Below are 14,172 nucleotides of genomic sequence, written 5' to 3' on the forward strand. Positions count from 1 at the left end.
TTATATCATGTAATATAGGCTGTCTTGCAATGAGCACTCATACATTGGATTTCCAGTGAAAACTAGATGTATGAGTGTTCATTGCAAGACAGTCTATATTACATGATATAAGTCCTAGTCTGTCCGGGGTATTAAGTGAACCCTACACAATCGCTTTTATTGACAATAATCGTATTGTCAATACATTCGATATTGATGTCAATACATCGATATTGACAATATTTCTGTATTCACATCATCAATAGTATTGTCAATAATTCCCTTTCGCGTCAATATATTGAAACGTGTGGGATTAGCTTTAGACAGGGTGGCCAGAAAACCGGGAAAACCGGGAATACCGGGTAATATCCGGGAATTTGAAAAGTAACCCGGAAAACCGGGAAAAACCCGGGAATTCTGCGAGAGAACCGGGAAAATAAATTAACCATACCATAGGAACAAATTTTTACCCCAGGATTTCAGAATAAACCATTAAAACAGAGTGATCCTGTATCAAATGAATGTCTTGCTATATTTGCTGCATAATTTTTTTTCAGTTTCCCTGGACAATTCTGGCGGGGGCCTGTTCGTTTTTGGTCGTTCCTATTGTGTAGCTACAGCCAGGCATGGAAAATCATTTACATTCATTTCATGCATTCATTTACATTCATTTACCTCTAACTTTTTTCATCAACAGCATTCCACTAAATGATGTATGGAGCTTTTGTAGGTTTTGTTATTAGCTACAACTTTTGCCCATAACTCAAATCTTTATCTCTTATGCGTTACGAACTACAGCGGGCAGAATTTGTTACTGTTTTTCAGTGAATGTAAAATACATTCACTGAAAAACAGTAGTGGCTTCTGTTCGCTCTGGTTCGTCATGCATAAGAGATACGGATTTGAGTTGTTGACAAAAGTTGTAGTTAATAACAAAGCCTAAAAAAACTCTTTACATTATTTTGCGGAACTCTGTTGTTGAAAAAAGTTAGGGACTAATGAATGTAAATGAATGCACGAAATGAATGCAAATGATTTTCCATGCCTGGCTACAGCACTAACGGTGACCCGAAAAGGCTGTCAAACACTTCTTATGGTTGTTTTCTATTCCACCGTGGTCTTCGAAACTAGCTAGTCGTATATGGGGCCAAATAGAAAAATACACTTTTCCCATACGGTCTCTTACTCATAATAAGTTATATCTTAACTCATGCGTATGATTGAAAATCTGTGTAGTTTGAACACTCGCGAATAACATCTCAAAAGGGCAAAAAATGGCAATTTAAGCAGTATGACCTTTTTTGTTGTAAGTGTAATGTGTTTTAATATTAACACTATTTCAAAGATATTCGATAACTGTAGGTAGTATTCTGAAAAATACTAATATTTTAAATAATTCATATCCTTTTTGTTTATGAATTGCCCAGCAAATACACATTGTCACAAGGTAGCGCTTTATCTAAACTACAATAGTATTATATTAAAATAATTTTTGAAGAATATGCAATTTGGGTAATTTTAATTTTGTTTGATAAATTTGATTTTTTTTTTTTGAAAAAAATTAAATAATTTTTAATAGTGTATATTTTTTCTTGAAAGGCAAAACTTCTCCGAACACACCATCTCGATCAAACAAATCGTTCACGAGATATATATTTTTCTATTGATGCGTATCATTTTTGCATAAGCTCTTTCAAAGTGTTAGTCGTGTACAAAACTAGGGAACCAAATACATAAAATGGCATGTTGGACAATAAAAAACAACTGTGTAATAGTACGTTCAGACTACAGAGTTATAACATGTTATAGCGCTATCTTGAGGGTGGTTTCTGTGTTGCAATTATTTGACAACCGTTATAACATGTTATAACTCTCCAATCTGGACAGCGTTTAAAATAACATTTCAAAAAACATCGATCCGAAACGATTTGCGAATCTGTGTGGAACTGCTCAGTATAGAGTGTTGTCTGGTAGCTTGCTTAAATTATATTTTTTCATTGAAAGGGAAGGGTAGAAAATATAGTCAAATTATAATTTTTCAAAAGTACAATAGCTTGAGAACAATTAGAATTATGACAAAAGATTAAAGTGAGTGCTAAGACAAAACTTCTGTACGTGATTTGGAGGTTCGCGTTGTTTAATCAACTTAAAAAATAAGCAGTCACTCAATTGAATTGCAATCAGAATGAATAAATAATTTTAAACATTTGTTGGATGCTTTTCATGTGGCATGCACTACATTTCTACGAAGATTGTCCTGTACTTTTTCAATTCCTTCGTGTAGTCGGATTATCGAGGCGTTGGATTAACTAAGTGCGGATTAACAGTGGGATATTGTGTTTTCTTTCCCAATAACCATTTGGAATCGATTTTATGTTTTCTTTTTCAGTTATATACATTAATAATGATTTACTTACGAAGATGGTAAATGTGAACGTCTCCTTCATCGTCGGGTACAGTCACGTTTATCGCGAAAACCGATTTGCCGTGACGCGTTGCAGAGTCCATTTTCAAGCAAATGAGCTTATTACGGAGTAGCCCGATAAGTTCTTTTCGCATTATATCCGCTGCCCGACTAACGAGGTGCGGCAGAGTATTCCGTGTTATTTTTAAATTCACTGCATCCCATGTTGGTTCATTCAATAATTTAATTGCCTTCCATTCCGGATAACAAAAAGGCAAATTATTCTCAGCAACTAACATTAGTGTTCCAAGAAGAACTCTCTTCCTTTCTCGGTTGCCCATCCCCACTTGCACTAGCACTACGTTCACTTTGCGAAAGCCCCAATCGAGCCACATCCGGGTGGATTGTGAGGAAATGTCGTTTGAAATTAGAGGGAATAAGCGTTGCTTTTCCATACGGACACCGTTTATCGCTATCGATTTCCACCAGACACTTGTATTTTATTTTTTTTTATACGCTCCCGCCACTTCTTCCACCGCGTCACTATTTTTTTTTCCACAACGATTCACGGCCTTCACGACTCATCGTGTTGAATCAACTATTCCCGTTCGCGTTGAAGAATAAACTAAACGCATCTTCATGAGGATCAAAGCATGAGCATCGCGATGATGCGAAAAACCATTCGCATCGTCCGTCATGAAGACTAAAGCATACGAAGAACGCTCTCCATGCGAACGATGGACGACGTTCGCGATGCGAACGATGAACCGAAGAAGAGCACGCTGCACGAAGATTTGAGTGGTGCATCGACACTCACACTCCTCTCTCATCGAGCATTCTTTACGATTTGCTTTTATGTGGGCATCCACATCATTCAAGAGTTTTGCTGAGCTACCGATGCTTCGAGTACCGTCGCACACGATTGTAGTATATCTAGATAACATTAACGAAAGTTAACGAAACAATCATGTATTTCCGGTTAGGTTGATAGAGGTCCTATCAGGCAACACTAATGTAAATTATATAAAAGCAGAACAACCCATTGTATCGTGCTCTTTTTCCTTGACCGCTCTCGAGCAGATAACACCACTGTAAATATAGGTAAGAATAAAGTGCTAGATCGTACGAGTGTGTTTCACTACATAACCTCCGAATGCCCCCGAATAGAACAATTGTGGCGACGAAGGATGCAGGATTGAAAGCGTGCACAAGTGTAGTGAATTGAAAAGACCACGTGCTGCGTACCGATAGTAACGGAGTTGAAGACAGGGCTACCGTTTGTTAAGCACAAGTGAATCGTGAACAGTATCGTCCGCGTACAAATTCGTATCCAGTTTTGAAGACACGTGTCGTGTGTCGTGTAACGGAGTGGAGTGAAAAGCTACCGTTTGTACAATACGAGTGAGACGCGATAAGTGAGGTTAAAAATGACCGAAGAAAACAAGCCCGTAGTGACAAATTTCGGATCGTTCGAGAATTACGTCGCGGGTGACGATTTCGAGGTGTATGAGGAAAGGATGATTCAACACTTTCTTTTGCACGACATTCCGGAAAATAGAAAAGTGGCGTTTCTTTTGACGCATTTAGGTATGGACACTTATGCTATTCTAAAGAAGCTCTTGCAACCAGTGAGTCCTAGTGCGAAATCGTACGCCGAGTTAGTGACGGCACTGAAAAAACACTTCAGGCCAGATGTGAATAAGATTTCGGAGCGCTACCGGTTTCATCAAGCGGATCAAAAGGCGGGTCAATCGGTGACTGAATATGTAGTGGAGCTGAAAGCTCTCGCGGAAAAGTGTGAGTTCGATGCGTTTTTGAAAGAAGCGTTACGTGATAGATTCGTGTTCGGTATTTACGACAGCAGGCTTCGTACTCATCTGCTAAAACAGAAAGATTTAACGTTCGACAAAGCGGTGGAAGATGCGCTGAACTGGGAACTGGCCGAAAGAGATAATAAGGTGCGTGAAAACGTGTTAAGTGCCCACGTGGTGCGATCGGGTAAGCCCAACCGAAATAGAAGCAAAAGTCGTTCGAAATTTGCTAGTGGCAATGGCGGTCAGAAAAATCAAAATTTCCGAAGAAAAATCTGTGACAAATGTGGTCGTGATCATGAACAAGGCAAGTGCCCAGCGAAAAGCTGGAAATGCTACGCGTGTGGTAAGCAGGGCCATACGGCAAACGTGTGTTACAGCAAAAGTTCAAATCAGTATCGTAGTGGTAGTCGAGAACCCAGGAGGAACCAAACCGTTGGTACGGTTGATGCTGGTGAGGAGCTCGCAGCAGAAATCGCCAACCTCCGGATGCAGCTGAACTTGGTGGAGAATGAAACTCCATTGAGAAAAAGCAGTGTGGTGACGGAAGTGTTATTCGTTGAAGGTCAACCGATTGAATTCGAAATAGACAGCGGGGCCTGTGCTACAGTGATAAACGATCGGTTGTATCAGAAGTGCTTTTCGAACTTACCGCTGTTCAAGATAAACGATGAATTTTCAACCGTGACGGGACAGGGTATCAAGGTGATCGGAGGATTTAGTGCAAATGTGTCGAAGAATCAACGTGGTCCGAGTGAAAAGCTAGTGCTAGTGGTGATCGAAAGTAACAAGGCTTTCAGACCGCTGCTTGGACGTACATGGATGGACGTCATGTGGCCCGGATGGAGGAGTAAGTTCAAGGAGAGTATCGTAAGTATGAACCATGTTGAAAGTTCCCTTGTTGATTCCATCCGATTGAAATATCCAAACGTTATTTGTAACGACAATACTCCCATTCGAGATTTCGAAGCGGAGGTTATCATGGAAGATAATGTAAGTCCTATCTTCCACGTGGCATATTCACCTCCTTTTCAACAACGCCCTGCCATTGAAGCGGAGTTGAACCGGCTTTGTGAGGAAAATATTTTGAAGAGAGTCTCACATAGTAAGTGGGCTTCTCCCATAGTAGTTGTACCCAAATCCAACGGGAGTTTGAGGTTATGTGTTGAAAATCGTTTCAATAGGAATTTTCCGATGTTATAATTCTCCACCGACGGCAATAAAACGCAATATTCGGTTTTGGGAGAATATAATTTTCCTGTAAGATGCAGGACATTTGTGATCAATATTAGTTATCAATTTTGTGTTTCATAAAAGTATCAATTAAATTCCGTATTTGTGCTTTATAGATGTAAGTTTAGATTGTAATTTTAGCCGGTAAGACTTACGTTTAGTTCCTTTAGCATATAACTCCCGGCTGGGATTTAAGTGGGTTCTCGACCTGATTATTGTGGTTGTCCTAATGGTAATAGAGTTTAGCGTTTGTTGTGTTTATTACTGTACCTATGTATGACCTTACCGATTGGCTTTCGTATGGTAAGATTAATATGGTTTAATCCTCTCGTGACCTTTGAAACGCAATTGACGGCAATATCCTACATAATTAAGTAGATTAATAGTAATTTTCGAGGAAACACTGTAGTTTAAGTTTCTCACCGATTGTAGTGTCTAATAGAATTGCGGCACTACTGCAAAGCTACAGCTTTGCAGTAGTGCCGCAATTCTATTAGACACTACAATCGGTGAGAAACTTAAACTACAGTGTTTCCTCGAAAATTACTATTAATCTACTTAATTATGTAGGATATTGCCGTCAATTGCGTTTCAAAGGTCACGAGAGGATTAAACCATATTAATCTTACCATACGAAAGCCAATCGGTAAGGTCATACATAGGTACAGTAATAAACACAACAAACGCTAAACTCTATTACCATTAGGACAACCACAATAATCAGGTCGAGAACCCACTTAAATCCCAGCCGGGAGTTATATGCTAAAGGAACTAAACGTAAGTCTTACCGGCTAAAATTACAATCTAAACTTACATCTATAAAGCACAAATACGGAATTTAATTGATACTTTTATGAAACACAAAATTGATAACTAATATTGATCACAAATGTCCTGCATCTTACAGGAAAATTATATTCGGTTTTGGGAGAATATAATTTTCCTGTAAGATGCAGGACATTTGTGATCAATATTAGTTATCAATTTTGTGTTTCATAAAAGTATCAATTAAATTCCGTATTTGTGCTTTATAGATGTAAGTTTAGATTGTAATTTTAGCCGGTAAGACTTACGTTTAGTTCCTTTAGCATATAACTCCCGGCTGGGATTTAAGTGGGTTCTCGACCTGATTATTGTGGTTGTCCTAATGGTAATAGAGTTTAGCGTTTGTTGTGTTTATTACTGTACCTATGTATGACCTTACCGATTGGCTTTCGTATGGTAAGATTAATATGGTTTAATCCTCTCGTGACCTTTGAAACGCAATTGACGGCAATATCCTACATAATTAAGTAGATTAATAGTAATTTTCGAGGAAACACTGTAGTTTAAGTTTCTCACCGATTGTAGTGTCTAATAGAATTGCGGCACTACTGCAAAGCTGGTGTTATTGTTGTGGGTAACCTAGTTATAACTAATAGCAATTAAGTTTCGTTTAAGATAGTTTTAAGTGATCTCAGCTTACCGGCTCAAACAATTTCACGGTTAATTTTAATATTTAGCACCTAGGTTCACTAGTTTAAGATTAATTTAAGTTCAATTTAATAATAGATGCATAAGAAACATTTAGGACTGAGAATGTTATAATTTTCGATTCCAATCGTCTGGCTCTATCTTTTTATCCTCTTCCTTACTCACTCCGGTGTCAGATCGGTACCTGTCACTCCGCTGTCAAACCCACTGCAGGGATGTTCTGACACGGTAGGTGCGCTCAGGCCAGTGCGGCCAACACTCCCCCCAGGGTACGACAACCCCTGGTTGGCTTACTCTCCGTCGCACCATATGTCTAGAACAGCAAGCTTCGTCGCCGGGCGATCGTATACGCCACTCGCTGTCCTCACGGTTGCGGACCGAACCTGGTCATCCTGACTGACTTTGGTGCTGATGACTTTACCCTTCGGCCAACAATTGCGGGGCATGTTGCAATCAGCGATGACTACAATATCGCCCACGGCGATCGGTTTTGTATGACGAAACCACTTGGTTCGGCGAGTGATTTCTGGAAGGTAGTCCGACACCCAACGCTTCCAATATTGGTTCGCTAAAATTTGCGACGTACACCAGTTCTGTCTCAGGGCTGCGCCGCTATCATCGAGGCTTGTGATCGGTTTCGAACCACTGGACGATCCAAGCAGAAAGTGATTCGGAGTCAACGCTGGGGCCGAATCCTCATCAATCGGCACGTGAGTTAGTGGACGCGAGTTGACTGTATTCTCCACTTCAGTTAGTAGATTGCGGAATACTTCATCGGACGTCTTCTTCGACGAACAAACAACCATCAAGTTGTTCTTGACGGTGCGAATCAATCGCTCCCAGCTACCGCCCATGTGTGGTGACAGAGGTGGGTTGAACACCCACTCAATCCCAGAGCTCGTGAACTCTCTCATCAGTTCGTGTTGGTTTACTGCTTCGTTGGCTTGCTTCAGTTCCCGATTTGCACCGATGAAGTTCGTACCACGGTCACTGTAAATCTTCTGGGGAGTGCCACGCCGTGCAATGAAGTTACGGATCGCCATGATGCAGGAGCTTGTGCTAAGCGAATGTACAACTTCAATGTGGATTGCCCGCACCGTCAGACAAGTGGCTAACATTGCCCACCGCTTCTCAACCCTTCTTCCGACGACAACTTCAACCGGCCCGAAATAGTCAACTCCGACATGCGTAAATGGTCGTGAAAATGCAGCGAGGCGGGCTGGCGGAAGATCGGCCATATATGGTGGGCTAGGTGTTGTGTGCTGGTTCTTGCACCACTGGCAATCCTTCCGTACTCGCTCGTAACAGGCGCGTAGATGAGGGATGTGAAACTTCTGCCGTATTTCATTGATAACGGTTTCGTGGTTTTGGTGGTGGTATTTGTGGTGGTAGTATGCTACGATCAGGGTGGTGGTGTGGTGATTTCGATTGAGAATGATTGGCTGCTTCGCATCATCGGTGGCGTAGTGACAAGCAGCAATCCGCGTTCGCATGCGCAGGACTCCACGTTCGTCCAACCATGGCGATAACTGGTATAGAGAGCTGGTTTTAGGGACAGTACTTGTGGAAGAATCGGCTTTGGCTTTCTGAAGAGCAGCAACTTCGTCGGGGTACGTTTCCCGTTGCGCGAGTCGTATCAGCGAACTCTCGGCGATCAGCATGTCATTTGCTGTAAGTGGTGCCGTGTTAATCGATCTCCTGGCGTGCTTTAGGCGACAGTTATTCGCGAAACGATGAACGAGTGCTGCAACTTTAACCAGCCTCTTCCAGCTTGAGTATTTGCAGACACTGATGACGGGTTCCGACGGTGCGTGATGACCCAGAAAGGAAGGGCGAAGTTCGGTCTCGGTAGATCCACTAAGTGTTGGCGATGGCGGCCAATCTTCTTCAGCGCGCCAGAGAAAGTCTGCTCCTTTGAACCATCTATGATCTGATGACATATCTGGTAGGCTACTCCACTTGGTAGCGTCGTCAGCGCAGTTTAGCTTGCTCGGGACCCACCGCCATTCACGTGCTTCCGAAATCTCTACAATATCACTGATCCTGTGACCAACGTATTGACTATAGCGGCGATGGTCCGAGTTGATCCAGCATAGGACGTCTCGGGAATCTGACCAGTACACCTTCCTGCAGATCTGGATGGACAGCGATCCTTCGACAGCGCGAGCCAAACGGGCGCCAAGGACAGCAGCTGCTAGTTCCATCCTTGGGATCGACGTAAACTTAAGCGGTGCGACTCTTGTTTTTGCGGCGACGATGGAGCAGATGATCGTTCCGGTCTTGACGAAACGCAAATAGCAAACGGCGGCCATGCCATTTTCGCTGGCATCCACCATCGTGTGGAGTTGGATATCGTCGGCTTCTTCCGCGGGGTATTTGGAGTTATAGCATCGAGGGATTTGAACCTGTTCAACTCTAGGTAGAACTTGCAGCCATGTGTTCCATTTTTCGTTTGCATTGTCGTCGATTTCTTCGTCCCATTGCACACCGGACCGCCAGATTTGCTGGAGCAGGATCTTCAGGAACGATAGAAAGTGGGAAATCAAGCCGAGCGGATCGAAAATGGTCATTAGAACACGCAGCACTTCCCGCTTCGTCGGACGTCGTTGGCCTTCTAGCAGAGCCGGGTCGTAGCGGCTCCATCCGACTTTGTAGGTAAAGACGTCGTCGCTCGTGTTCCACCACATGCCTAACACCTTCTCAGTGGCCAGCTCTGGAGATAAGTCGAGACATTTTTCGTCGGTGTTTGCCTCCTGTAGCGATGAAAGTACTTTTCTCGAGTTACTTACCCAATTTCGGATCTCAAAGCCACCCTGCTCGTGTACATGCTTAACGTCTTTCGCCAACTGGATCGCTTGCTCTTCTGTATCCACACTGACGAGCATGTCATCTACGTAATGAGACTTCATGATAGCTTCGCATGCAGCTGGATATTTGTTCGCGAATCTTTCCGCATTGGTATTTTTCACGAACTGTGCAGTGCTTGGGGAGCAGCAAGCCCCGAATGTCATAACCTGCATCACGTACACTACTATGGCTCCATGGTCGTCTATCCAGAAGAAACACTGACATAACTGGTCTTCGGCTCGGATCAGTACCTGGTGGAACATTTCACGGATATCACCAGTCAGTCCGATGCGGCGTTCCCGAAACTGAAGTAGAATTGCGAGAAGTGAGCTCAACAGATCCGGTCCTTTTACCAGCGCTGAGTTCAAGGACATGCCGTGAGCGATAGCTGCTGCGTCCCACACAATTCGCACTTTCCCAGGTTTGTTTGGGTTGGTTACGGGAAAAATTGGCAAATACCAGCGTCGTGGAATCTTCTGGTTGATTTCTTCGTCTGTAAGCTTCCGGATGTACTCCTTCTCCACATACTCGGTTATCTTTGATTGCAGGATCTTTGACATTTCCGGGTCTTTCTCCATCCGTTTCTTTAGGCACTGCAATCGACGCAGCGCCATTGATTGACTGTCTGGCAATCGGGTGTCATCGTATCGCCACAGCAATCCGGACTCGTATCGATTATCTTTACGACGGGTCAGCGACTGAAGCAATAAAAATGCTCGTTCATCTTCAACGGATAAAAGCACCTTCTCCGGTTTAGCCACCCCGAGACTGTCTAATGAAAAGTAGTCCTTCATAGCCTGATGCAAGTCCTCGTCTGACTTCACACTACAGGGGCAAACGTGGAAGGTGTAATGGTGTAGGTTGGCGTCGCTCCCGGAACCCCATCCTCCGCATACCGTCCATCCGAGGCGTGTCTTTATAGCGATTGGTTGACCGATTCCCCCTTCACGATTTTTCAGGCCAAGACTGAGCTGGGCGTGCTTCATCCCTATAAGAATGCGTGGACGAGCGTCGCGATAAGATTCGATCGGCAGATCTTGGAGGTGTGGATACAACTGTGACAACTCAGCCATGTCCATCGTTTGCTGGGGCAACAGTAGCTCTTTCACCGTCCTCACGTCACTCAAGAGGAATTTCTTGCTTTCGTTCTTAACACCACCAATGTGAAGATTGTAGATGCGAGAATCCGCCTCGTGTCGTTCAGTTCCTCCAGTCCACCGGAGACACAGAGGGCTTACAGTGCCATCAAGCTGAAGCTCGTTAGCAAGCTCCTGATCGAGCAGCGTTAATGCAGAACCTTCATCTAAGAATGCATACGTGCGTATTGCTCTCTTGTTTCCGTACAACACTACTGGGAGATAACGGAACAATACTGAGCTGACGGTTGTCTGATGGGTGTTGCATCCAGACTTGCTAGTGCTGGGTTGCGGAGATTGCTCACGCCTGGCCGTAGTTTCGGTGCTTTTCGGCTTGTCCTTCGAATCGTTGTGCAGCAGCTCGTGGTGCCGGTAGGTGCATCCGTCTTTGCCACACGGTTTCGCTTTGCAGTATCCTTTATGGATGCGCAGACATGTACGGCAGTAGCCAAATTCCCTTACGGCGGCCCAGCGCGATTCTCTAGAGAGCTCCAGAAAACGATTGCACTTATCAGCCGACTTGCAACTTCTCCTGCAGATTGGGCAGGCTTCCTGGTACGATGTTGATTCTGCCGTTGGTGGTTCTTCGAAGTCGCTGCTGTAATTCTTTTTAGGATGAAAGGTTTCAGAATGGGCGTTAAGGTACGTGTTTCCTTTCTTATTCCCGTGTGCATTTCGAGTTGGCTTCTCGTCTTGAACCGCCAAGGGGAATACAACAACACTCGCTGCTTCCGCCAAGCCATAAATCCACTCACTGAAGGTCGCCAGGTTGACCGTTGACAGTGTTCGACGATGCTGTGCCCAGTTGAGTTTAAGCGACGGTGGTAGCTTTCCGACAAGCTGGTGTAGTAAAGTAATATTATACATGTACTCCTGCAGTCCACACGCGTCTACAGTGGCACAGAAGTTTTGAACGTTCACCGCAAAGTCCACTAGCGTTTCCAGCTTGTCTTCCCGGATTGGCGATAAAGAGCCCACCTTACGAATCAGCGATTGTATGATTACTTCGGGCTGACCAAACAGCATCTTCAATGTTGATAAAATGCCAGGAACGTTTCCGGAATGCATCAGCCGACTTTTGACAGCATCATAAGCTCTTCCTTTCAGGCTTTTCTGTAGTCGAACTATGTTTTCATCCTCCGTAAATCCGCACATCGTAGTCGTTCGATTGTACATGGATATGAAAACTGGCCACTCCTCGGGATCGCCCGAAAACGTAGGTAAATCTTTGGAGACTGCTTGTCGTGCTGCAACTTGAGAGCGGGAAAGCTGGAACTGGTCATCATCATCCACAATAGAAGAGTTTATTGAATGCCTCCTACTCTGTCTATCGATAGGATTCGCAGCTGACCTATGCGGGTAATCCAATTCTATCGGATGAAGCTGCGTCGACTGTGGTAGGGCATCTGGTAGGAATTGACCAGGATGCCCACGTATCGACTCTCTGCAGAACCCTTCTTCCAGATTCTCCGGTGGGGGGTTGAGTTGTGGATCTGGCATCTGGTTGGACAGAATTATATTTCCCGGTCGTCGCATGACCCTTTGACCATCCGCTAGCTGTTGTTGTTGATCGCGTAGAATTTTCTCCTTTTCCAACTGCTGTTCCCACATTCGATTGATGGCATCCGCTTCCTTCTTTAACTCTTCCTGTTGCTGTCGCAAAAGATTCTCCTGGCGTATTTGCTCCTGCCGCTGATGCTGTTGAAACTGCCGAAATTTTTGCTCTCTCTCCAACTGCTTCTGTTGCTGCTTTCGTAGCTGTTCTGCGTGCGACCGTTGTTGCCGTTGTTGCTCTTGAAAGGCTGTTTCCTGGTGCTGTTGTTTCTCCTGAAGCTGCTCTTGACGTAGCTGTTCTTGCAAGCCGTCATGTTCACGGGCTTGTTCCTGAGTGACGGGTTTGGCTATCTCTAAGGGTGCAGGGTTAGTTGTTTGCACCCATTCTTCAACCCGACGACGAGAAGAGTTAGAGCTCCGACTCGATCCTTTTTCGCTCGCCAGGTCCTCCAGAATTTTATACTTGTTGTCCAGATATTCCTTATACTCCTGGGCTGCCTTTTCCTCAGCGAGTCTTCGGCGCTCTTCTTGCTGCTGCTGAAATGCTCGTTCTTCCTGCAATCTCATCAGCTGAAGCTTGGCGCGGTTTCTCGCAGATTTTTGTGAAGAGGATATGGAAATCTCGGAAAACGCCTCCTCTGCAACGATTACTGGCACATCTACGCCAGGCAACGATGACTTCTGCTTTGGTTGACAAAACACTGAGTCTAAAGGCGCTGGCTGCTGACTGGTTGACGGAACTGTCAACGACTTAGCTGACTTTTGTGATGCTGAAACTGAAGGAATCACTGGATTGCCACGGGTACTTGTCACGATCTTCCCGATGCTTAGATCTTGCAGCGATCTCCGATGTTGAATGACGTCATCCCTTATAGGTGCTCCATCCGAAGCTGCCTTAGTTCGCTGGATCCATTTCGCAGTCACGCAGTTTGTACAACTCCAGCTCTTGTCGGCAACTTCCTCCGATACGCCTACACATGAAAAGTGGTGCCATCCATCACATACGTCGCACTGGACCATTTCGTCGGTATCAGAACCTTGACACGTTCTGCAGGTATGTCCTTCCACAGTTTCCTCCAATGTCACCACATCCGGATTACCACCACCATCACCACCAGTAGCATTTACTCCTTTCATCACTCCACTTTCATTAGATCCACTTCGAAAGGCATCCGTTGCATCGGATTTACTACCACTTCGCGACATAACTTGACCGACCGTACCGTTTCAATAAACGAAAATTATATGTTGTTGAAAATCGTTTCAATAGGAATTTTCCGATGTTATAATTCTCCACCGACGGCAATAAAACGCAATATTCGGTTTTGGGAGAATATAATTTTCCTGTAAGATGCAGGACATTTGTGATCAATATTAGTTATCAATTTTGTGTTTCATAAAAGTATCAATTAAATTCCGTATTTGTGCTTTATAGATGTAAGTTTAGATTGTAATTTTAGCCGGTAAGACTTACGTTTAGTTCCTTTAGCATATAACTCCCGGCTGGGATTTAAGTGGGTTCTCGACCTGATTATTGTGGTTGTCCTAATGGTAATAGAGTTTAGCGTTTGTTGTGTTTATTACTGTACCTATGTATGACCTTACCGATTGGCTTTCGTATGGTAAGATTAATATGGTTTAATCCTCTCGTGACCTTTGAAACGCAATTGACGGCAATATCCTACATAATTAAGTAGATTAATAGTAATTTTCGAGGAAACACTGTAGTTTAAGT

The 14,172-nt window shown here is 43.9% G+C and overlaps 1 protein-coding gene across 1 annotated transcript; it reads right to left on the minus strand.

Moving 5' to 3' along the window:
* Window positions 1-7,190: 7,190 nt before the first annotated feature.
* Window positions 7,191-13,643, minus strand: LOC135714660 (uncharacterized). Its single transcript, XM_065238040.1, has one exon. The coding sequence runs from the start codon at window positions 13,641-13,643 to the stop codon at window positions 7,191-7,193; it is 6,453 nt and encodes a 2,150-aa protein (XP_065094112.1).
* Between the last annotated feature and the right edge of the window lie 529 nt (window positions 13,644-14,172).

This window comes from Ochlerotatus camptorhynchus, unplaced genomic scaffold, assembly GCF_037179485.1.
Source record: "Ochlerotatus camptorhynchus isolate MF236.1 unplaced genomic scaffold, CSIRO-AGI_Acam_v1.1 ptg000689l, whole genome shotgun sequence".
Taxonomy (NCBI): Eukaryota; Metazoa; Arthropoda; class Insecta; order Diptera; family Culicidae; genus Ochlerotatus; species Ochlerotatus camptorhynchus.

What these genes read in the sequence shown, in the direction of transcription:
- LOC135714660 (XM_065238040.1), bottom strand. Translation starts at nt 13,643, where the DNA reads ATGTCGCGAAGTGGTAGTAAATCCGATGCAACGGATGCCTTTCGAAGT.